We start from the raw sequence: 24670 nt of genomic DNA, 5'->3' as shown, positions 1-24670 counted from the left end.
ACCTATAGTTACAAGTTAAAAATTATGATTAAATTATAGGACCGTGTTATATAACTAATTTATGCATGTGTACTTACTTCATCATTTAAGAATTCGTTAGGCTGTAGAAGGCATTCGAAATGGAACTTGTCTACAAATGCATCGTCGATGTCCACAAGCATTCTATTTTCAGGTAATGATTTGATGGATTCGACAATGGCAATATCTTCTTCAGTACAAATATAATCTGTAACAAAACAGATGAATAAGAGACTAATATAGCTAAAGAGAAAGAATAACAAACGTAGTGAAAATATGTACCTTGCGGTGCAACTCTAGTTATATGCGCCTTCTTTGGTTTGTTATACCGTGATATAACTTTTGATAGTGTACAGCTTAATGTGTTCTGGCTCCCTTCCAACATCTGAATGTCGGGACTTATACCAGTTGATTCTTTCTGATTCTCAAAATAATCCATCTATGACACACATGCATGTAGAAGGCAATCAATCTCTACCACCTGACATGCAAATATGTAAAAATTCGTTGCATGATTTTTTTTATAGAATGAATAAGTTAGGCACACATGTTATCATGGGAGCACTGATGCATGCTTAAACAACAAACAAAAACCACAAGACAAGAGCAAGACTACTCTTATTGGGATGAGCAGTACAAGAATCATAAAAAGAATTCCAAAACAGTCAGCAAAGCTAGAAAAAATATTATACGAAATTCTAGAAACCCCTCGCTTTTTGCAAACCAAAACCAAACATCCAAAACGTTTCTTACTTTGGCTCAGAGTATTTTATTCGATTCTATGCACCACAGACTTTCACATGCATATGGCATACGAACAATTTCGTACCAAAAATTGCCGTACTAATGGCGAACGCTTTGTTGTAGAAAGCTCGATAAATCGGGTTTACAACCAAATAAACCATTAGTACCACTAATACCCAATGTATTATTTGATTTATGCACACTGTGTGTATGGTACGTAATAATAATTAAAGAAAACAACCAATGAATAGCATAGTAATTCAAGCAAACATCTAATGAATGGTTTGGCAGTTCATCTCATAAAAAATCTATCATTTAATTTACACAAGTAACCATCAAACCCACATATACATGCTCAACATCTGATTTCAAAATTCCAAACCTTACATTCAGCATACAAATAGGTGACCATATGCATATTTAGAATAGATCGAAAGTTTAAAAAGATGTTAAAGTACGTAGCACGACTTATGCATGGTCGCTACTGACAACGAAGATGCAGTTTGACACCGTGATCTAATAAAAAACACTAACTAATATATTCTATTTATTCCTTGATTAACAAACACTCAAACAGCCGAACTAATGTTGAAACTCACCAAAACGTCGTCGAAGATCTGCTTCGTGCTCGCAGGACGTCAGCGTCGGATCCCCGACGAACTTTGGCGATGGAGGAAAATAGGAAATTTTCTCGGCTTTGGCTTGTGCTCCCTGCCGTGCGGTGTGCGCCGCCACCGTGTGCCGTCAATCCATCGTGCGTCCGTCCGCGTATATATATATATATGAGAATACAAACGTTTCCATCCATCCGTCCGCGTAGGATAATACATGCTTTCCTTCCGTCCGTCGTTCTGCGCTCCCCCGCCAAAACTGGGCTGAGTAGCATGTAGACGTCCCAGCCCGGCCCATTCTACCAGCCGCCGCTTCTCGCAAACACCAATGAACGTGCAGCCTCATTCGCCTCCGCCTTCCTCTCTCCCAAACCCGCGCCCCCAGCACCCGACCGATTCCCCCATGGCGTCCCACCTCGACGAGGACCTCGTCGGCGAGCGCGGCAAGCGCAAGCGCCGGGAGGAAGATGCCGAGGAGGCCGCCACTGCTGGTGACTCAATGGACCTCGACGCCGACATGCCCCGGCCGTCGAAGCTCCGTGCCGTCCCTGTCTGACCCATCGAGGCGGCCGGCCTCCTTCGGGCAGCCGACCTACGACGGCATCATCACGGGGCACGTGTCGGGCTGCCGCTGGAAGGAGCCCCGCACCCGGCGCGCCTCGGCCGTGGTGGCGTTGCGGAAGCCGATCCCGTTGGAGCAGCGCACCCGGGAGAAATCGCTGAAGCGCGCCTACCAGGCCCGCGTCCCAGAGCTCAAGCAACTCAATGTCGCCAAGTCCAAGAAGCGCAAGCAGCTCAAGTCGTCCTCGACGAGCTCCTCGGTGGCAAGAAGTCCAAGGCCAGCAGCCGCATGCAGGTGCCCGGACTCTAGAGCTGAATCTGACGGGCTGATTTTTATCTTTGTATGCTTTACATTGTTCAACAAGGATTTTGTACTGCTTTTGGTTAAGTATGCATTCTAAGTGTTCAATTGGATCATAATATTATGGCATATTAAATTATGAGAGTTGTGATGGGAGATTTTACCGATACATTGCTAAAGTTGGTGCACACTGAACGTCTCGGATTCCTGACCTTTGTACCCGGCTTCATGTGGTTTCTTGCTCTTGATCAATGTTAGATTACTTGTTCCAGTTTGTGTGTTGCAAAGGCTGGTGAGTATCAGCCTGAATACAATCTAATTGATTGAATGTGGGCTGAACAAAAGGTTTGTGAGGAAAGTGAAAGGTTGCGACAGCAGGAGCGAGAGCAAATTGCAGAGAAGCATAAGCGTGACATGGTAAAGTTCTATGCAATGTTATATGACTGGTATTCGTATGCCATAATTACACACATTTTTAATTGATGTGTTTGCATTGTAAGTCATAATTATTTAATCCTTTTTCGTAATGGTAATTATTTAATCTTTGGATGCTCTTGTTTAGATGCTTCGCGCTCGTATAGCTGCTAAGGCAGAAGAAAAGAGGTTGGAGCTGTAGTACATTCTGTGAACTCAGCATCATAAAAAGCTGTCCAATTTCTTAAGGTAACTTTGCTGCTTCGCATATTTCTTCATTTTTACTGAAATCCACAATTGGGATCCTTATTTTCTTCGGTTGAGTTTTGCATACTTGGTAACACTGAGAACCGGGAAGAGTCAGCTATGGCTTTATCAACGGATCCGGACACTGATGAGAGGAATCAGATGGTACCAACCCTTCTCATCTCACTGCTTTGTCGGTCTGTTGTACTGCGACAATCATTACATGCTTGATATTTATAGAACTATTCATATTTAGTTTTTGGAGGTTTCTGAGGTGTTTATAAAGAATTGTTTGAGTTTGCAACCTACAGGCTTTGATATTTCAATATCATAAATGCCCTGAAAGAATTTTAGGCATTAAGGTTCCCTTGCACAAATAATATGGGTGGTGCATTAGATAAATCCTAGCATGCACCGGTACAATTTCCCCTCAATCTTTGATGAACCATTGCATACACAGTGAAAGTAGTAGTATTTAGGCAATTGTTGATTAAGCTTCAAAGTGTCAACCTCTACCCAGCTTCAAAGTCCATATTTTCTACCCCAAGATAAATCCTAGCATGCACCGGTACAATTTCCCCTCAATCTAATTAAATCGGTACTATCACACAGTCATTCATTTCAGAAACTGACCTTGTTTTCGTGGTTACTGTGATATCCTCTTCTTCCAAACTGTGAGCCTTTTCCTATTGTCGGGTCTGCAGTTCGAGAGTATAAGAGATCAACATCAGCATGCATTTTGAAAGATCAAGCTCAAGAGATTATTTAGGTTTGACCAGAAAGCATGGTGCAAACATGCAAAATTGCGTGAGAGTGGGCGTAACAGTGCAAGTACCTTAGTAAGAACTAAAGCAAAGGGGGAAAAATCATGCACAATTGCACACATAACACGGCACTGATCTGAGTCTCACACACAACCTCACTTGCACAACTGGGGATGGAAGGTACAATTCGGCGAACTAAAAGCCAAAAAACTTGCAGCTTTAGGTAAATTTTTTCAAACTGATCAAAGTTGACATACAATAGCTCTGATCAGAGTTCATCAATAGGTGATAAAAACAGCTCTGATCAGTCTGAAAAAATCGGAATTGATATACATGAACAGCATGTTTCAGAAATTTTAGGACATTTATAACACTGCAATCACATGTGGACGTAGATTTCGGAACATTTGAGGTTGACTTGTGTCATCAGATTTTGCATATTTCAGAATAATCAGATTTGGCATCAGAAAATACTAAACAAAATAATCAGAGCAACTACTAAATTGCAATACAGTCAAATTATGTCAGTCAGTGGTGCAAACAACCCGTAAAAAATAAGAAAATACTAAACAGATATAAAGGAAATCAACAACAACAAAAATACAAGTGTAATGATACTTGTTTTAAATGGTTATGAGGTAAGAAAATACTAAACAGATGACCAATTGCAAATACAATATCTTACAAAATGTAAACCAATGCTAGCTCTTTACTTCCTTGTGGGTTCAGAGGTCCTAATGCTTCAAGGACATAAAATTGGTGATGTTCAGTGACTATCCAAGGTTGATCGGCCAATGCCTTTTGACATTGAATTTGTTTCCATTTTGTAGTTTGTACTCCAAAAATTCAGTTATCTCTGAACATACTGAACATACTGCTTTATCAAGATTTGATGCAACTTCATCAAAAAATCAGTATGCAACCTCAAAAGGCATCAGACCAAACAAAGGCAATTTGTAAAAAAAAAAAATCATCTAGACAATTTGAGTGCAATCAGTATGCAAGCATGCTGCATGGCAGGTTTCGATGTGCTCATCAGGGTTGTCTGCCTATCCCAGATTCTATTACTCCATCGTCTATTTGTCTTGCAAGTGGAGACTATGATTGACATAGTTGAGCCAATTACGGTTAGAATTTTTGTACTTCAGTTGAGTTTTGCATACTTGAGTTTTGCATACTCTCATAATTTCTTTGCATGCTTTACAGAGCTTCCTGGAGGGTTAGTGGTTAGGGAGTACATAGTTGGAGATGCAAGCTACCCTCTACTTCCCTGGCTCATGACCCCATACCGAGGACAGGGTCTCCCGGCGGCCATAGCGGAATTCAACAAGCGGCACACGGCAGCGACGACGGTGGTGCAGAGCGCATTGGCGATGCTCAAGGGGAGGTGGCGTGTTATTCAGGGAGAGCTGTGGCGCATTGGCGATGCTACTATTTGGACTTTATAACAGTTTCAAATTTGTAAATATGTTTAATACTGAAATGAAGATTGCTTGACAGCTAGAGGGCAAGCAACTCGTGTATGTAGTAGTACCATGAATACTTTCGCTGTAGTCTGCAAGTGCTCTCTAACTGAACATTATATGCCCACTGACAATAGTTGTCATACTTTGTTGGTGTAACCTGCACCCAGTATGCCCATCATGGCATTGAGATTTTGCTCCAGGCAAACACTGCTCATTTAAACTGCAGGATAAAGATTCAAGTAGGTAGGATTGTGGGAGCTCAGGGATAAACAATGTCAAGCAGCAGGAACTTAAACAGTGCAAATATTGTTAGGAAATGGTAATTTTCCTCCAAAACCTCACATACCCATATAATATGAACATGTCATCTAGGGAAGGTTGCATGTGCCGTATTTTTATGGCGGCTCTAATCAGTCCTACTTGTTAAGCTTTTTTATGCATTCGTTACCCAAGAACATTCAGATTGCATATTCAGATTGCATATTGCTCACTTCGCCAAAAAAAGATACTCAGTACATCATGTCAATCGATCTTTCTCTTGTGTGAATGTTAACCATGCCCAGTCATTGCATCATCAATTCATGATTATGTAAATATTAAGTCCAGAGACCTAATTCATTTGTCATGAACTTGTACAAAGGTTGAAATGCTACAAGATACAAATAAAGAATTTCTTAAGCAGCAAGACTATTTGGAACTTCATATATATGTTCATTGACACGAAGTTCCCATATGCTTTCTCAATAAAAAAGAATGACTAAAGATTTCAGCGTCTACCGTCACAACTTAAACTTTGCTACAAATCATCTTCCCCTGACCTCATCTTTGACAGTCTATACTACTTTATTGAGTACTGGTTCTGCACCATGTACAAGATCGACGCTTAAATAAAACATAGTCCTATTATGCTAAGACTCCAGTTCTGCAACATGACCATAGTTCATCTTCTTTGACTCATGGAGAGGGTGGCCCGCTGAGCTCATTATTGATCCTACACAATTATTTGCGAATAATAATTAATATAGCACATCGACCAAATAACAATATAGCTGCAATCAAACTTCAATTACCTTCGTCGTAATTCATGTGCAACTGCGATATCCGGATCAAAGTAGACCCTACTAAAATCCGTAGTGTGCAGGCTACGGTCTAATTTATTGAAGACAGAATAACAGTGTATATTAGGTAAATTTATTATCGCAAAAATGGAATAGAATAATGCATGCACTTATGGACTTACCATCGCGCTTTGCATTTAACATCGTGGCCACAACAATAGCACGGTCCTCTGCGATTTTCTCCCAGGTACTTAGATTACCAGTCACTAACTTGTCCCATACAACTAACTTCACAATATTATAGCTGCAAAAACAATTACGATTTCAGAATCTCACTATTTAAGAATACAAATGTAAGAACTTTGAATTAGATACCTGCTGTGCATTAGAACAATATTTCTCAGTGGGACCTTTCGATTGTAGAAACTGTACTTGTGCCCCATAGAACTCACATACATAACCATGCCAATGACATCTAGCATTTGAACAGAAAAAAATTAATAGGACTTTTGTTAAAAACAACATTTGAAAGATGTAAAAAGAAACTGAAGCACTTACCAACATACATATCATTATCCAGAGTGAACTGCCAAACTTTGTCAAAAGGCATAAACGGTGGAAATAATGGGATAAATTGCTCGTTCACATTTCTTATCTCATTAAGTGCTGTCACTGATGTGAAACGACACACAAAGTGACTATCTGCAAACATGTAGTCTTGATTTCTCATAACTGGTTCTGCGGACATCCGCCACACATAATATACCCGTCCCTCTACAAGTAATGGCTCAAAACGATCCACCTCATCATCATATATGACAGCTGCCATTTTCTTACCCTAAAGAAGTAGATAGATTGTGACAATCTAACTTTGATTAAAATATTATTTATTGCAGCTGAAATTAAATGTGTGCATAAGTACTACCTTCTCATCCAGTAACACCATGCTGAGCCTCTTCCTGCCAACAGAGAACCTCTCCGCATGGAATTTGTGGTACACCCGGACACACATACTCCACGTGGTGTAAGGATGCACGTCCTCGAGCGTTGGGACCCGTGGCGCTTCAACTCTCTTACGCTTCAATGGCCTCATCCTAACCTGAAAGAACAAATGAGCATCACAAGTAAAGCAAATAATTCCCTTGTGTAACAGAAAATGCATAAGTAACAGCGAGTTCTATGGGGCACAGTATAATCTTTGATCTTTGTATTTGGTTTTTCAAGTTTCATCAGTGCAACACAGAACATGCATAAAGTGAGTTCATATCATGGAATCAAATAGGGACCAGCTTCATTCAATCCTACTCTAATTGCTCCCTCAGACCATTGAGTCACCCAGAGAGGATACACAGGCAATCCTACGCTAAAGTGGAACAAAATTATAAAGGAGCTAGATATAAGTTTCATTAACCTGAGCAACGCAATGGACATCCAATTCTAGAACAATGGGATTGTTACACTTACACAACCTTGTTATACTGTAGACCACAAAGAACAGTGGTTGCACAATAACAGACTCTATTTTGTGTTTCATTTTTCATTAGCCCTAGCCATAAGTTGATCATCATCTGTTTTCATTTTTTTTGCAATATAAATATGACTCTGCAGCATGTGAAATTGAGGTACCACATTCAAATAAAAATCTGGAACAAATTAATGTAGCTGCAAATGTGGCAACAGATAGATCAGTTCATAATACGGCAATTATGTAGTTTATAGGTGCAAAAACACTGTAACCATATTTATAACTTACGCATTGAAACTGTTTCTAATGTATTTGTAAAATAGTAGAATAAGATTCTGTTTTAATCATTAACATCAGTAAACAGTGAAATGAAGAAATAACCAAAAACACATCCAGGTACCTAGCCAATCATTCAATTTGCACCTTCAAGTATTTTAGGTTGCACAGTACTGGTCTGTATTTTCGTTTTTTCCTTTTTTGTGTGTTGACCATTGGCATAACTTGTTAGACGAGGAAGACTGCTCTGCAATACAGCTCTAAGGGCTTGTTAGATGAGGAAGACTGCTCTGCAGCTCTCACACTTGGTTCAAACTTGAATTTGAGAACTTGGTTCAAGTCCTGACCTCAGGTTGACAATGAAATTGACAGGAACAAAGGTTGGACTTTGGTGTGCTCAAGCAACAGTGCAATTTCAAGGGTGATAGTTAGGCGTGTCCTAACACAAGCACACCTCCATTTGAGATTGATAAAGTTTACCCAACCATGTCTTTAGTTAATCAACCAGAAATGCCCGGTGCGAGGAAACATATTTTGCTAATATGTTACTTGTTAATGTGTAAAGGATTGCACAACAGGAGTTAGCATGTATCTAATACGGGTACGAAGAAGAATCATTCTCAGTAAACCAAACAGGTAAAAGTGAATAGCCTCAAACCAAAGCTACACACAATTTCAGGTTAATATCAGAAAACTAAATACAAAAATATATCAAAATCAAGGTAGAACTAAAGAAATTGCTTTAGCATAGATTTGCTTTCGAAGGGGGAAAGAAGCGCCTTACCTCAGTGTCACCTCTTTCGTCGTTGTTGTCGTCACTTGGAGATGGAAAGGAACAAGAAGCGAAATTCTTATAGGGGGCACGGAGGAGCCCGATGGCGGGGCTAGCGGTGTTTTCGGCGGTGCTGTTGGCGGGCTAACCTCCATGGGCCCACGATGGGGTGCCGGGTGGGGCGCGGAGAAGGCGGAGGGATAGGGGGCGCGGAGGAGCCGGAGGGGGGGGGGGCTGGCGGTGTTTCCGGCAGGCTAACCTCCATGGGCCCATGAAGGGGCGAAAGGAGGGGGGCGCGAAGAAGACGGAGGGCAGGAGGGGGGAGCGCAGAGAAGCCAGGGGTGGAGGGCGGGAGGGGGGAGCGCGGAGAAGCGGAGGGCATTGTGCAGGGCGATGGGGGCCCACGACGGGGCGTCGGGGGCGCGCAGAGAAGGCGGCCGGGGGCGGTGCTGGCGGCGGCGGGTTGAGCGGACGAGCGGGGATTCGGTTGAGGATTCAGTCTTTATCTCAATTGATAGCTTCTAGATGGTTTTGCCTCGTACTGGAGTTGGATTGCAAAGGGTTGGAGGTAGGAGATGAGTCCTGCGCCTGAAAGGAAAAGGCAACGTGAGATGTGCTTTGGTCCGGACCTCAGCCCAATAGAGAGAGCAAGGGCCTGCTGCCCAGGTGGAAAGGGGAATGGTCTAAGAAAGTCTGGAATCAGCCCAAATAATGCGTCTCAATCTGAAATTCTCTTTTTTTTGGCCTTTCTTTATCCTTTTATGTTTGCTGCCAATGACCGTTCTTGTTACAGGGAACATACCAATGACCGATCTTGTTGTTACAGGGAATATCGCAGCAGCAGAGTGTTTACAGGGAATGCGAATCGGCTTCGAGAACACGTGACTCGAGGATACCATTGATGGAGCACGAAATGAGATGAAAACGAATTGAACCAAGTACATAAATTGTATCAAATGAACCAGGTACATGGAAAAAGATAACTATCATAAACTCCTCTAAAAAAGATAACTATCATAAATAAACTGTATCAAATGAACCAGGTACATGGTAAAAAATAAGAGGCAAGAGATTTATGCGGACGATGCTCTCCCAGAGGACCTCTCTCGCACATGGAGGTGGGTCATGTTAGATTACATGGGTACAAATTGTACAATCGTACGGGCAGACAAATCAGCAAACAATTCTCTGTTTGCTGTTTCAAGGAGCCAAATGGTGCTCCAATAGATACTTCAAATCTTCAATGTTGAATTCTGCATGGCCATTATGGGAGGAATGAAGCACAATCAGGGTTCCCACTGGGAACCTGAACTCTGATTCCTAAGCTTTCATTAGTCTTGAGCAGGCAATGGAGTATGTCCATCAACTGTCATCTAACAGTGGAGTATATATTATGAATTCCCTTTAAGTAAAATGAAATGGTTGGTGGGGAACAGGGTTCTGAAAACAAGAGACATCATAAGAATGAGGATTTCAAGAGTAACAGCAAATTCAATCAAGGTCATATAGGAGGCAAAGTATTTGACATTATATAAGCATCCGATTCTACATTGATTCTATTCTAAGCTAATGGATCATCAACTGAATGTTAACATTATACAATGTCTGGCATTTACCTTTTTCGCCCATCCAGTATCAGAACTTGTCAAACATAAACTATCCTAAAGAAATTAATACATGGATAGATGGGTGCTTGTATGGAGTCCAACTTACGGGCGTGGGCCATATATCTTGACCTGTCGGATATGAATGTCCCTCCTATTCAAGTGATTAGACAAAACCGCAATTTGGAGCATAAATGTATGAATGAATGTTTCTCTACAGAGACATGCCAAGAAAGATAGTTATGCAACGGTAGACAAAACAGCAATTTGGAGCATAAATGTATGAATGAATGTTTCTCTGCAGAGACATGCCAAGAAGATAGTTATGCAACGGTCTGCATCACATCAACAAAATTTAGTAGTATTCCTAAGATATTAAAATGGCAAACTTCTTCAACCTTTAGGTGAAATATTGTAACTATTTACAAAAGGAAATCGTTATGTTAGACATTAGTTAACCTAAGCTCTACAGAGTACCAGAAAAGGAAACAATACCTCACCTATGCCGTAAGGACCTCTCTATAGACGATGTTCTTCGTGTATGTCCCACTTTGCTTTGAGCACTTCTTTTTTTTGTCATCAGCTGGGACGACGAGGATCCTGATGTTCGCTCTGGCGGTGGCTCTAGATAGCGCGACATATAATTGACCGTGAGAGAACACCGGCTCGGGCAGGTAAATGCCGACATTGGGGATGGTTTGCCCTTGTGCCTTGTTGACTGTCATGGCGAAGCTGAGCCTGATAGGAAACTGCTTCCTCTTAAACTGGAAAGGGAACATCTCATCATCAGAGGGGCACAGGGGGATCCGAGGCAGAAAAACCCTCTTTCCAGCATGCTGCCCCAGCACAATCTCTGCATCTATTGCATTTCTCTGGAACCCCCGGACCACCAGCCTCGTCCCATTGCAAAGTCCGTTCGCGGGGTCAATGTTCCTAAGTAATATGATAGGACAGTTCATCTTGAGCTTTAGAACGTGTGGAGGTAGCCCGTTCGGTGTCAGCGAGTTAAGAAACTCAGGGGGTAGTAGTTATGGGGATCGTCTTCTGCATGATCAAAGCTATGATATACCACCTCCTCCCCTCGGAAGCGACCGATCATCTTCATATTAATTTGGTCCACACAATCATTCCGTGTGGACAAGATGGCTCTCGAGGTGATGTAGTTTGGATCCGACATATTATCATCAAGCATTGGAAAAATGTTATCTATCAGTTTATCGAGGTTCGTGTCCTCCCCTGTATACGACACGCATATGTCGCTAGGAAGACGTACTTCGCCATCACCATTGGCCTCCTCAGTGCCACCACCGATGCGTAGTAGGTACTCCGCAAACCACGGGTCGCTATGTGCCCTCATGTTGCGTACAAGTTTTAGGTGACGCATGCAATTCCATAGGTACGACCTACGCAGCGACGCATCAATTATCTGAGCCCTTGATCCCTTTCGGACAACAGGGAGGACCTGCCTGAAATCTCCACCAAACACAACCGTCTTCCCACCGAACGGCACTTCTGGTCGGCTCATTATGTCACGCATGCTGTTGTCCAGCGCCTCCACCGCATGTCTCTTAGTCATGGAGGCTTCGTCCCAAATAATGAGTGAAGTCGCCCGCAGAAGCTTGGCAATCCCACTCTGTTTTGTGAAGCTACAGAACGCACCATCGTCAACATTAAGTGGTATCTTGAAGCGTGAGTGCGCGGTTCTTCCTCCATGCATTATGGAAGCTGCAACACCGGACGTAGCTGTTGCCACGGCAATCTTCTCCTGCCCGCGTATCGTTGCAAGCAATGCCTTGTACAAAAAAGTCTTCCCTGTCCCTCCTGGTCCATCCACGAAAAACACGCCGCCCTCGTCACTGTCAATAGCAGATAGAATCTCATCGTAGACGGCCCTCTGCTCGGCGTTGAGGGAATCCGACAAAGTTGCGTGCTCATGGTCAATCTCGATCGTGGACTCCTCAAAGATCTCCCTGGGCACACCGTTTGCCGTGTCATGTGCCTCGTCAATCTCAGAGAGAGGGAACGACCGTATATCTTTACCCATTGATTGTAGCATGTTTCTAATATCTATTAAAACCATTTGTTGGACAGCGAGTGTGCATGGATTGATGCGACGATAGTCTTCCGACATTGCCTCCCGGTGCTTGTTCCAGAGTCCACGCACATCGCATGGCTCACAGAATACCAATATTGTTGCAAAGAGCCTTCGGAGAGATGGTGGCATGTGGAACAACTCGGCTTCCGTAAGACACTCGTCCAATGTGTTGTCTGCCTCAATCAGGCCCCTTCTCTCTGCGGCTTCACGAAAGGTAGGTAGGATCTCACCGTCAACCATCCTTAGGTTAGCAAAGGAGGTGGCACCAGTCACGTGGTTTAGGAGAACCCGTAGGTAGTAGCGTTCCCCCTCGGCTGGATGAGCTGACACGATTCTACCAACCTGTCCACCTTCTCGTCTCCTTCGTTGCCAAAAATTTTTATTTTTACCTTTCTGCCAAGTATACCACTCGGGAAAATCCCGATACAAGATACCCCGAGCATGCTCATGTACTCTGTTCGCCTCGAAATACTCTGTTAGCATTGACTTCTCCGCATCTTCTCGATTGAGCACTTCTTGGATATCTTGGCCCTCTTGAAACGAAACCATGTGCATATTCGGGAGATGAAGTTGTAGTTGCATCACAGGTGGTGAGTTCTTGCTCAGGTCAAAGCCGTATATCCTCCACAAGGCTTCCGGGGGGGTCACCCATCTCGCGTCCCTATACTGCCTGATCTCATCGATGTTGCCGTTCCTGTCAGCCTCGTTCACAGACACAGACGCCCGGTCATGGCCCTTGTATATGTACTTGAATAGGTATTTAACGGCCTTTATGCTCGAGCATACCTCAACATTGATGTGACAGTTGAACAGCCGTAGGAGGTAAGGGTTGTATGGGACAACCCACCTATTGTCTAGCTCGTGTTTTCGAACCATTGCATGCCGGCCATCATCACGTCTCCTATACATCGGGTAGGAGTCCTTTCCTTGTAAGGTAGTCGCGTTGAAAGACCGCGGGTAATGATTCTTGCATGACGGACGGTCCTTCGTGCACGGGCAATCACGGTTCAGCACACCGCAAGGGCCATGCATCATATGCTTGACAACCATCTTGTATAGCTCTGGGTAGTTACGCTTGTCCGGGAGCTCGGCAGAGATGATACAATCATACTGCTCTGGACATGTGAGCTTGTACCGCCCCTTCATGATGAGCAGGAAGTGGGCATGCGGTAGACCCCTCTTTTGGAACTCAACCACATAGACGTAGGCCTTCACCTTGCCAAGCATGTGCTTATCAAGCAACTGCTTTTTTAGTTCCTCTAGCTTCGCCCTGAAAACACGCACGACGAGATCCGGACGATCCTGGGGTATTTGGCTAGGGTAGAGCTCGCGTGTGATCTCATCCCAGTTTGGATTGCATGTCATTGTGAGGAAGACATCCGGCTTCCCATACTTTCGCACTAAAGCCATAGCATCCATGTATCGACGCCTCTTATCCCGAGGTCCACCGATAAATGATGTAGCCAGCACGGTCCGTTTTCCAACCGCGTCCGCTCTACCCTCCCCGGCATGCACGCTGTCCACCAAGCCTTGGTATAGGTCCGCCCTTAACTCCTTCTGATGAGCCCATATGTAGTCCAGCCGTGAGCTTTCGATCTTGATGTATGTGTCGACCGCGAACTGCTGAAAAAGTCGCTTGCCAAACAGTATTGGGTTGAATATCCCTGGCCGTATCTGGAATTTGTAGCAGTAGTAATCCCGCACGGACACGCATAGCCTACCATTAGAATCTGCACAGAGCATATGACATTCAAAGTTAGTGTTGGACATTAACGAGTACTATGCCAAGAATTGACGATGCAAACATCATCTTTTGAGAACACTAACCTGGGTCCTCATGATTATTACCACGAGCCATACGAGCCGCACGAGCCGCGGTCACTGCATTAATGGACACACCGACCTTTGGGATATCGGGATGCCAGCCGAGTTCGCCTCTAGGGAAAAAGAGAGGGTATGACAGAGCATCATAGCATCCATGATACGATCGGATGCCATGTATTTGCTTGTTCTTCCCTTGTAGGATAACGCTATTCTCAAAGTGCCTTCGGCGTTCGCTCCCCTCAACCCAAACAGCGGCCACCTCCGAAGTGGCTGGCATGTTATATGTTCTCTGGTCCAACCTATGATCAAGGTTCAGTGTCACACGGTAGTCATCAAGGTCCTCAACCTGTCCCATACTCCTGAGTTGTTCAGAGTACGGGTTGTCACGAAGTATGTCAACCAGCTTTTTGATAAGTTCCTTGTCTTGCTGGTACTGCTCTTCGCGGCAACGGCGATACCGATGCTCTAGACTGGGATCATCATCGTAGAAGTAAAGCTCCAAGTGCTTGGGTTCGGTCTCGTCTATACCAAACGACCGTATGTTGTGGTACATTTGGCCGTGGGCACGAAACGTGTAAATACCACTTTTTCTCATGTCAGTGGTCTCACCGTCAAGGTTACAGTATAGTGAAGTGAATGAGAAATGACCATTGAAAAACCTAATGCTTTCACGGAAGTGCCTAGCATCAGCGTCTGAACTCGACCAGAGCCTCATGAGCTCGGGTGGTGTTTCTGGGGTACATAGTTTAATCTTTCCATTACGGCAGCAGAACCCATTTGTCTCATGCTCGAACTTCTTCGCGTTGCAATGCTTGCAGTTTTCAATAACAACACGAGTACAATACATCAGGGTATATGTTCTATTGGAATTTGAGGAAAGAGCAATTCAGAAGTAGTTTTGCAATACTTGTACCGGTAGTGTTGGTTATGTTTCCGAGTGGTGTACGCCCCCCGGACTTGCTGGATGTTGACATCTGCGAGACAGACTACCAGTGATTATACACTCAGTCATCAAAGTTTCTGAAATCAAGATGCTCTTGCTTTGTTAAGGATAATAAACCAATGTCAAGGCATCAGCTTAGCGTATGTACAATCATATTGTAAATTTTCAAGTCAACCAAAATAAAGGTCACACCAACCATTCTACATTAGCAAAACAATTCATAGAATAGGCTAAGCTTTAAGATAATGTACATGGAATTAAAGACTGACAATAAAGATTACGTTCCTATCTATAACAGTCAAACTCTAACAAGCTAGCTTGAGGATAAGACTAAAAAATCAACCAATTCTATAAGTTCATCACAGCTAAAAATTAAAATAAAGAATTAGCTTCATTTACAAAAATGTTTGCCCATTGTAAATTTTTCCAAAAAGAATGGTGAAGCTCATGTGTAAATTTAATCCCTTTGCTTTTTTGTACCAGGAGGAAAGTTGCCCTCAGATTCACTGAGACCAGCAGGTCCTACTACATTTTTATAGCTAACTCACCAGCTCACACAGCTAAACCGTTTCGACAGCATTATTAGCAGCTTTGAAAACCTGGTAGTGGAAGTGTGTGATGATAGCAGATGCTCATGGAACTGAACATGGACCTATTAGTCCAGGACGGAGAAGGATATGTTGCTTTTGGGTTCTTATTAACAGCCAGGACTTATCTACATTCTGGGAACTGGAGGTTACTGTTATTGAATTATGCACTTGTCACCATCATTGATTTGAATACAATACCAAATCAGTAATGCCTCAAATTCCAAATTCATCAAGAAAGCCAAGAGACGTTATATACGCTCTTAGCGAAAATGGGCTTCTTGACAAACATTGTGAGTATTTGAACTACCTTTTGTTTGTTCCTTGTGTTTGGTAACGTCCTGCTGAAGGGTGGTAGATCTACCTTTAGTGGCTAAAATACTGAAGTCCCATGTTGTACTCCAACCATCTTTGGCTGCTGAGACAATACCAATCTGTAGTCGTCGGTGATTGAATAAGCATATTCCATTCCTGCAAAACAGCAAAAGTATATTGAACTGCAAATTCGTTCCTGTAAAGAAAAAAATTACTTTTGAGTCCTTTTTGACAGAATGCAACTTCAATAATTGAAGCCAAGATCATTGTTGGTACTTTAACAAGATAGGCTAATTAACACCAGTTCAGTGCCACCAGAACACTAAGTAATTGCAATATCCTTTGTGCATGTCAATTATATGATAAAGAGAGGATTTTATGGTAGCAAAGGCAATTAGCCAACCAAACTGTCGCATTGACAAATTACACTTCAGTAAATAAACTAACAATATAGCTCTAGATCTTTGACTGCGACTATATATGCTAGCTTTGGAAATCTACAATGGAACTCGAGACTTTATGCCACAGTCTTCATATGCTATAAAAGCAATATCCCATCCAGTACTCCAAGTAAAGAAGTGGCCCTACTCAAGCACTTGGTGCCAAAGTAATCTACAAGACCCAGGTGTTTACATGCAATGTTTACATATTGCTTTTCAGCATAACAGATAATGCAGTTCAGAGGATTTGCAATGCAAATGACTAAATCTCCACAACAGAAATGTAAAGCCAACAGAAATGGACCAATGACGATTAAATTAGAGAACTCGTAATACACAAGCAAGCAAATTCGCCTTCATTGCAGTTCCAGCAACCGCAGTTCCTTCAGCGAGATGCGAACCAGCTAAGCTCTAATTTAATCGTCAACCACCTAGCAGTTCCTTCATAAGGGCAGTGACGCAAATCAATTGTCAGATCTAATCCTTTTTAGTGGTGTAAGTAGAACATCACACTCATGCAAACTTAGCTATTGCGAAAGGTGCGGAGTTCAAGTGAACTGTATTCTCTAACTTTTTAAAACCAGAGGAGAGAATTCTTCTTAAGAGAATCTGACACTGCTAATTTCTTTGTTCTCTTTGTAGATTGAGAAGATAGGTACCCATGGATAAGCAAATTATGAAACGGCAGTAAAACAGAGGGCAAGCGATTTATCTACAGGGGAGATCAATTTGACGAAGGACTAAGCGACACACAGTTTTCAGAAGAATAATTGTGGAAAGTAATATACTATGCACCAATGCATCACGCAAAAAAAAGGGTACTACCTAGAGTTACTCAAACTAACCAGCCATCGTAATCAAGAACTTAAGAAGCAGAATCAAATGAAGGGGCCCTGATTGTAGCAGATCAAAGGAGAATACCTTAGAAGCGGATGAAGTGGACCTTGGGAGGAGCAGGGGCGGGCGGCGGCACGGGGTGGCTTAGGTAGACCTGCGGCTGCGGCGGCGGCGGCGTGGAGAGGGGGAGGCTAGAGGAGCTGTCGTCCATGGCGGTGGGTGACGGATGAGGATGGAATTGGACTGGGAGAGACGGGGAGGATTGGGGGGGAGGTCGCCACCGCGGCGCGATCGGTGCAACGCTAGGGCTGGCTGGTTTTTCACGGTGCTAGCGATCCCCTTTTGCTGTTGCGGCTCCTGCTCCTACTGCGGCGACCGCAAGGGGTGCTCCTACTGCGGCGGCCGCAAGGGGAGTAGTATCGGGACGCGGAGCGCGTTGGGGATGGGGGAAGGGGAGAGGCGGCGCTTGCGTGGCGGGAGAGGCGACGACGACGAGAGGGCGGGGGCGGGGTTGGTGGCGTCGGAGCTGGGGTTGGGGATTTCGGCGGATCGGGAGGAGGGATCGAGAGGAGAATAGGTGATGCGAAGGATCCGCGAGGTATCGTGCGGTCGAGGAGATGGGCAGAGGAGGGATCGAGAGGAGATCGTGCTGGCTAGCGGTGGATGGGGTGGCGGAGGAATCGTAGAGGAATATTCTGGCAGAACAACATGCTTTACAACTTTTTTAAGTAGGGGAGACTAGGTGATCAAAACTAACCTAATCACTAAGCACCATCAATTAGCAGCAGAATTGTGTAATCAACATAATATAACCTTGATTAGGTGAAGCCATTAGCAAATTGTATTGATGGATCGGAGTAGAGCCGCAATGTGGTACTGTACTTTGGTGAGGACGAGTCGAAGGTGTAGAGGATGCAGGTAGATCCGTTGAAGGAGTTGCCAGCAACACACCAGTGGTGGTGACGGCCTTCGATCACCAGAGCACCCAAATCGATCAGAGATTAGGAATTTAGGGTTTGCACGAGCCTATCGATATCTCTCACACTATAGGTTGTTAGATATCCCCTTCCCTTTATATGGCCCTAGGAGATCAGGACCAAAACCAAACTAGGTGGATTCGCCACTGACCATGGCGCGCGTGTGAGTCCATTGACCCCTTAAGGACTTGGCCAAACAGTTAGCCTGTCCGAGAGGATCACAATCAACATTCTCCCACTTGATCGAGTGATCAATCATCATTAGTCTATACTCAACAAAATATCGCACCAAGATAATACGGCCACAACAGCTATCAAGATGCCACTAGACCTCACAATCTTGGTACACAATTCGATTAAGATATGGATCATGCTTATACTCTGGGAGCTGATTTATTTTCTAATGGTCCTTTATATCTAGTATCATGATACTAAGATCTTTAAAAGTAATTATCCCATAATCATAGGCTATCGGTTAAACCCATGTCGGCAACATATTCTTTATATACATTGGGCGGTAGGTCTTTTGTTAGTGGGTTGGCAAGCATATACTTTGTACTAATATGAGTATATACTAATATGCTCGACCTTAATAGCTTATCTTTCACAGCATGATACTTTATGTCAATATTTTTGGCAGCAAAACTTAATTTGTTGTTACTTGAAAAGAATATTGCAGCTTTATTATCACAATATATCTTGAGCGGCCTCATTATGCTGTCAACCACTCTTAGCCCTGGAATAAAATTCTTGAGCCATACAACCTGCCAAGTGGCCTCATAACATGTCACGAACTTATATTACATTGTAGAAGATGCAGTAAGGGATTGTTTGAAGCTTTTTCAGGAAATGGCTTCTCCCGCGAGAGTGAAAATATAACCCGAAGTCGATATGTTTATGTTCATGCACCCCGCAAAGTCAGCGTCCGAATAACCCTTAACCTCAAGATTATCTAACCTCTTATATGTGATCATGAAATGCTTAGTGCCTTGCAAATATCACAAGGTCTTTTTGACAGCTTTCTAGTGTTCTAATCCTGTATTAGACTGATATCTGTCCAGCATCCCCGTTATATAAGCTAAGTCAGGATGAGTGCAGACCTAAGCATACATAATGCTCCTAACTGCTGAAGCATAAGGAATCAGCTTCTAATTGATTCCTTGGGGATTCGAATAAACTAAACTTATCCCCTTTAACAACCGGAGCAAGTGATACAGAACAATTATGCATATTATATCTTTTGAGCACTCTATCAATGTAAGCCCTCTAGATAGACCTAATGCCCCTTTGGATATGTCCCGTGAATCTCAATGCCCAAAATGTAAGAGGCTTCACCAAGATCCTTCATATGGAAGTTGGACGATATAAATTGTTTAGTCTCATGCAGCATGTCCTTATCGCTACTAGCTAGTAAAATACCATCCACATAAAGTACTAGAATGACACATTTGCCCTCTTTAATGCAATTGTCCATTTCATTTTCTTCAAAGCCAAACTTCCTTATGACTTCATCGAACTTAAGGTACCATTACCTAGACACTTGCTTTAGTCCATAAATGGATTTCCTAAGTCTACACCAAATGTGTTCCTTGTCTTCCACGACAAAACCTTCCGATTGAGCCATGTATACATTCTCATGCAAGTCACCATTAAAGAATGCAGTTCTAACATCTATCTGGTGTAGCTCTAAATCAATAAATAAATATTGAGATGCCCAAAATTGGTGAACCCAATTTTTTTAGTCTACTTTTGTCATGCTCTGTCCAACAAAAAATGGTCACGGCATAGGCGCGTGAAAGTGCATCTAGCTCTTATATGTGGTTTTGGTAATTAATGACAATACCTATTGACTAACAATGTTATTGAGTTTATTAGTAAATTGTTCCATATGTGATGCATAGAGGAGATATATGTATCAAGATGAATGAGCTCTTAGTGATGCTCATAAGAAGAAATAAAAGCACATATAAGATTGGCAATAAGCGTGAATGTTAAGTTACTTATGGAGATCAAGTAATTAAAGGTATGTTATTGTTAATAGAGTTTTATAGACTAACCTGTGTGCTTTATGTTTAAGAGTGATTTAGGGTTAGAATACATAAGAATGCATAAGTTGAATTGAAATCTAATATGCTAAGAGTGAAGAACAAGATTGGACTCCATATATGATAAAGTGAATTCCTTGAAGATGTCGAATACAAAGTGGTTTTTCTATAGCAAGAATGAGAAGGACAAGTAAGACTCGACTGCGATGGACCATCCATAGTTAAGGGCAAGCAAATAGCTTGACGCCGAAGGACTAAGGTGGTGGTGAAGAGCGAGTGAAGGCTTTGTGCCTATACCGTATGAGGTCATGTGAAGCTACCGGTGATTCACATCAATCACATGAAGAATCAAGAAGAGATGTAGTGACGACGATATAAAAGTTGGTAACCCTCTAAGTTTGAAGGAAAGAAGCAGTACTTGAAGGTATTCAAAGGCTCAATGTGATTCAAATGTGTTTTATCTTTGAAATTGAGTATAGGTATGCCGCACTAATAAGAGGGATACAACGTGAGCTATTTGTCATGTCTCAGCACTCAAGAGTTTCTAATCAACCCAAAGTGAGAGTTCGCTTTAGGAATCTAGGGCGAAAAGTGTGAAAGTGTCCGAATTGAGTTTCAAAGTGTTCCTAATTTGATCAAATGTGTTTGGGATCATAATTTAAGTTAGGATTTCTAGCCCTCTGAATAAGCTGTTCGTAGAGTCTAAAATCGTCTTCATCAGACTTCGGGGTCAAAAATTATCGCCATTTTTAGAGGGTCAGCTGTGCTGAACTCGGACACTCCAGGTTGACCCGGATACTCTGGGTTGGGCGGAGTCTTCGGGTTTATATTTGAGCCAGGTGGTTTATTAGGGCCTAAGTGTTTCACCTGGATAATCTGGGTTAACCCGGAGACTCCGGGTTCTGGTAGTTGTCTGAACCCTCTGAGTTGTACTCCGGCCAGGACTCTTGGTTATGCGTTCTAGTGTCAACCCGGAGACTCCGAGTTGACCCAGATACTCTGGATCAATACAAAAAGCTATGTAACGGCTATTTTTTTAGGTAAAAGGGTATAATTAATCCCTCACGCCCACCCTTGTTTCCTGCTGCTTGGGCACGAAAGAAAAACCTTCTAGAGCCAAAAGAACTCTCTCCCACTCCACTCTAGTGTGTGATTTCAGAAGAAAAGTGAGTTGGGTTGAGAGATTGAAAGATTGAGTGCAAGTGAGCTAAATCCTATCTTGAGCACTCGAGTTCATCGGTAAGAAGTTCGCGAAACATTTGTTACTCTTGGAGCTTTGAGCTCTTAGGCAGCTAGGCGTCACCGGTGAGCACCCAAGGTTGTGGTGTGCCACAGGATGTTTGTGAATGCTTCGATTTTACATCTGGGAGGAAAGAAATCAATAGTAGAAACCCAAGCTCAAGTGTGACCGAGTTTAGAGAGGAAAACTGATGAGAGAGACCTAGCTCAAGTGTGACTGAGCCCCTTAAAGAAAGCGTAGGAACCTCTAGAGGAGGTGTCCGAACTTCGGGAAACAAATATTGTATCTCCTCTCTTGTTTCCTTGTTTTTAAGTTCTTGCTCAATATTTATACATATTGCTCGATCTACTTGCTCGTGTGAAACTAAGTGTAGTTTCTTCGTGGATCTACTTGGAATCATCATTTGGAACACACGACTTCATTCGGTTTGAGCTAGAACTCTTTAGGCATCCTTTAATTTTAGTTTTGAGTCCATTCTTTGTTGAACTTGGAGGTTCTAGATTTAACCCGGAAACTCCAGCTACTGTACAATCAGATCTAAACTCAGAGTATCCGAGTCAACCCGGAGTATCTGATGAACAGTGTTTTCATGATTTTTAACTACTGTTTTCTTGCATATCTTTTACTAGTTTTGAATAATATTTGCACTCTAGGATTGTAACTTTTACACTTATTTAGGGTAATTGTGCACTAGTTGAGCCTAGCATATTTAGAATTTTCACTTGTGAAAAATCCGTTAGTTTATTTATCGCTGCAAGTTTAGACCAACGATAAAAGGGGATGGATTTTTGTAAAATCATATATTCACCCCCTCTATGCGACATCATGTCCTTTCAGTGCACCAATCCGCCTAGTATTTATGTAATTACAAATGGTAGCTTAGTTTTGTGATATTAATAAGAAAATATATATTAAAAAATCAATTAAATCGGTTGAAGCATGGTTTCAACTTTTTTTTTGCGAATAAGCAAGATTTCAACTTAGCCCAAAGGAACCCATCTTTGTTTGATCGAGATTCAGCGCTGACTTTTGTTTGACTCTTATATATAGTCATAAAAAAACTTTTATATGGTGTATTGTAAAAGTACAAATTGTAATAAATGCCTTTCATTAAAAAAATAAATTGTTGTAAATGAAAGTGTAGAAATCTATGATCTAGTAAGGGCCTATTTGGTAGAGCTCCCTCTAATATAAATTCTCTATGGAAAGTGATTCTCTGGAGAAGTGATCGTGTGGCTAAAAGTAATTCTCTAGGATAAACTCTATGGAGAAAGTGATTATATGATGGAAGTGAATCAGGGGAAGCTGGTTTTTTCAGCTCTCAGCATCTAGTTTATTTCAGAAAATCACTCCTACGTAATCACTCTAGGGAGTTGAAAACTGCAAACTGTCATTTGGCAGAGATCCCACTGATTCCACTCTTGGAGTTGATTTGATAGCTCTGCCAAATAAACCCTAAGATACATGAAAAAATATGCATTCTAATCAAGTAAATCATATTATGGTTTAAAAGAAAATTATTGTCTACTAGATTTGTTTTATGGCATATGATGGTCTACAAAGAAAAAAGGACTTATATCATTAGGCAAAGAAAAAATGATAAAAATGAACCATGAAGATTAACCATGTTACTTCATTATCAAAGCTACTTTATACTACATTAAAAAAATGTATTTTTGTTTGTAGAGTACTGTGGGAATGAGATTGATGACTAGAGGGAGGGTGAATAGGTTCCTCACCAAATTCTTTCGAATCGGATGACCTTCTCCTTTGTTTCACCCAATGCACTTAAAAAATTCAAGTGGAAGTAAATGGAGAGAAACAGAGAAAAAAAAAATAGATAACATGTGACTTCATGGATGATATATGAATACAAGGTTTCATTTAATACCATTCCATGACCCTAGTCATAAAAAGCTCGCAACTTTGAAAGAAACTCAAGAAGAAGGTAACTGGGTGAAGAAAACTCTCCAAGTTGGTGACTTAGAGGTAAGAGAATGAGATACCCAAATTTATACTATTGTGAGCGCTTTTTATACCCCTAGCAACAAAGAGAACAACTTTACAAGGGTGGAAAAACTGCAGCTCAAAAGGAAAATGAAAGTCATAATAAAAAATGAAAAACTTGCAAGAGAAGCAAGTGAACCAAAACAAAGAGTCTAGAAGTAGATGAACACAAACCCATACGAGAAAATCAACTTCATTAAGCACAGGGGTCATCCCTATTTTAGGCAGATTACAAAATATTTTCCTCTCACAAAACTCTAACCTATTACAAAGACTAAGTTTATCATCTTTTCTCCTCCAAAACCTATCACTAGTCTCTCAAATAGCTAGCTCAAGGCTCCTGTATATATCTACCCCTCTATTTATAGGCCTAGGGAGATGTCTTAGCCCTTAAGTTTTCTTGTTCCTAAAATATCCCTTGCTTACAATGGCTTCCTACCTACCACCGGGACATTTTGTTCTATTTTCCACTCCGTCCATCGAACGGTCATGACACCTTCACGAATTAGCTTCGCCTCGACGCTTGCTTCATGATAATGCCATGTGCACTCAATCCCTCTATGGTTTTAAGGCTAAACTGCGAAATCACATCGCACGTTTCTCAAAGCATGACTTGTTGTTGCTTGCTTTGACCCCAAGCAAGCATCTCGATGTCAACACATGTACTCTATCTTGCGATCTTGACTGTCGGCAAGTCTCTCCTACTTCCGATCCCATGGACCGCCTTGTCACTTGTACCAATATCCTATTTGCTTGACTTTGTCACCACGTCGTCTTCATCCTTCCTTTCATACTTTGCTTGACCTCCGTGTACACAGCTAGGATCACCCTTGACTCCAGCTGGCCTCCCTGATCATCCAGCACCACACTCCCCGCTTGACTCTGATCATCCTGCCGTCGATCGCCAAGTTGCATCCATCACATATAACATTAGACAAGCAAACATGTTTCTCCAATTCCATTATGGGTTAGTCCAAAACCAAAATGCTCAATGGAAAGCACATCCTGCAGAAAACGTTAATATCGAATGTTCTGTGTGTTCAACCTCTGAACACCGGAC

The 24670-nt window shown here is 42.4% G+C and overlaps 2 protein-coding genes, 3 long non-coding RNA genes and 1 pseudogene across 6 annotated transcripts; 2 read left to right on the top strand and 4 right to left on the bottom strand.

Moving 5' to 3' along the window:
* Nucleotides 1–1708: 1708 nt before the first annotated feature.
* On the top strand, nucleotides 1709–2244 carry LOC133911207 (uncharacterized; annotated as a pseudogene).
* A 703-nt stretch (nucleotides 2245–2947) lies between these two features.
* Nucleotides 2948–5378, top strand: LOC133911206 (uncharacterized). Its single transcript, XR_009908618.1, has 3 exons — nucleotides 2948–3060; nucleotides 4718–4786; nucleotides 4866–5378. It is a non-coding gene; the product is annotated as an uncharacterized LOC133911206 (long non-coding RNA).
* A 441-nt stretch (nucleotides 5379–5819) lies between these two features.
* Nucleotides 5820–8990, bottom strand: LOC133911205 (replication protein A 70 kDa DNA-binding subunit B-like). 2 transcript variants are annotated; one of them, XM_062353411.1, is made up of 6 exons: nucleotides 8709–8990; nucleotides 6742–7282; nucleotides 6559–6658; nucleotides 6366–6487; nucleotides 6196–6274; nucleotides 5820–6116 (listed from the first exon to the last, which is right to left on the bottom strand). In XM_062353411.1, the coding sequence occupies exons 2-6, from the start codon at nucleotides 7010–7012 to the stop codon at nucleotides 6080–6082; spliced, it is 609 nt and encodes a 202-aa protein (XP_062209395.1). In that variant the 5' UTR covers nucleotides 7013–7282; nucleotides 8709–8990; the 3' UTR covers nucleotides 5820–6079. The 2 variants fall into 2 exon arrangements, with proteins under 2 accessions (XP_062209395.1, XP_062209396.1); XM_062353412.1 differs by lacking the exon at nucleotides 6196–6274.
* A 547-nt stretch (nucleotides 8991–9537) lies between these two features.
* On the bottom strand, nucleotides 9538–11599 carry LOC133911204 (uncharacterized). Its single transcript, XR_009908617.1, has 3 exons — nucleotides 10801–11599; nucleotides 10410–10514; nucleotides 9538–10136 (listed from the first exon to the last, which is right to left on the bottom strand). It is a non-coding gene; the product is annotated as an uncharacterized LOC133911204 (long non-coding RNA).
* A 44-nt stretch (nucleotides 11600–11643) lies between these two features.
* Nucleotides 11644–15066, bottom strand: LOC133910713 (uncharacterized). The gene is made up of 4 exons (XM_062353015.1): nucleotides 14441–15066; nucleotides 14223–14332; nucleotides 11763–14125; nucleotides 11644–11652 (listed from the first exon to the last, which is right to left on the bottom strand). Exons 1-4 carry the CDS (start codon nucleotides 15064–15066, stop codon nucleotides 11644–11646), a joined length of 3108 nt encoding a protein of 1035 aa, XP_062208999.1.
* Nucleotides 15067–15123: 57 nt separating this feature from the next.
* Nucleotides 15124–17708, bottom strand: LOC133913073 (uncharacterized). Its single transcript, XR_009908987.1, has 3 exons — nucleotides 17426–17708; nucleotides 16060–16220; nucleotides 15124–15193 (listed from the first exon to the last, which is right to left on the bottom strand). It is a non-coding gene; the product is annotated as an uncharacterized LOC133913073 (long non-coding RNA).
* Between the last annotated feature and the right edge of the window lie 6962 nt (nucleotides 17709–24670).

The sequence above is a fragment of the Phragmites australis genome, chromosome 3 (genome assembly GCF_958298935.1).
Source record: "Phragmites australis chromosome 3, lpPhrAust1.1, whole genome shotgun sequence".
NCBI lineage: Eukaryota > Viridiplantae > Streptophyta > Magnoliopsida > Poales > Poaceae > Phragmites > Phragmites australis.
The sequence above is the reverse complement of the archived record's forward strand: the minus strand, read 5'-3'. Positions and strand labels throughout refer to the sequence as shown.

Coding starts and splice junctions, on each gene's coding strand:
- LOC133910713 (XM_062353015.1), bottom strand. CDS start 15,066: ATGTATTGTACTCGTGTTGTTATTGAAAACTGCAAGCATTGCAACGCG. Junction 14,333..14,440: donor GAGGGGAGCGAACGCCGAAG/GCACTTTGAGAA, acceptor CTTTTTCCCTAG/AGGCGAACTCGGCTGGCATC. Junction 14,126..14,222: donor TAATAATCATGAGGACCCAG/GTTAGTGTTCTC, acceptor TGCTCTGTGCAG/ATTCTAATGGTAGGCTATGC.
- LOC133911205 (XM_062353411.1), bottom strand. CDS start 7,012: ATGGCAGCTGTCATATATGATGATGAGGTGGATCGTTTTGAGCCATTA. Junction 6,488..6,558: donor ATTGTTCTAATGCACAGCAG/GTATCTAATTCA, acceptor TTGTTTTTGCAG/CTATAATATTGTGAAGTTAG. Junction 6,117..6,195: donor GCACATGAATTACGACGAAG/GTAATTGAAGTT, acceptor ATAATTGTGTAG/GATCAATAATGAGCTCAGCG.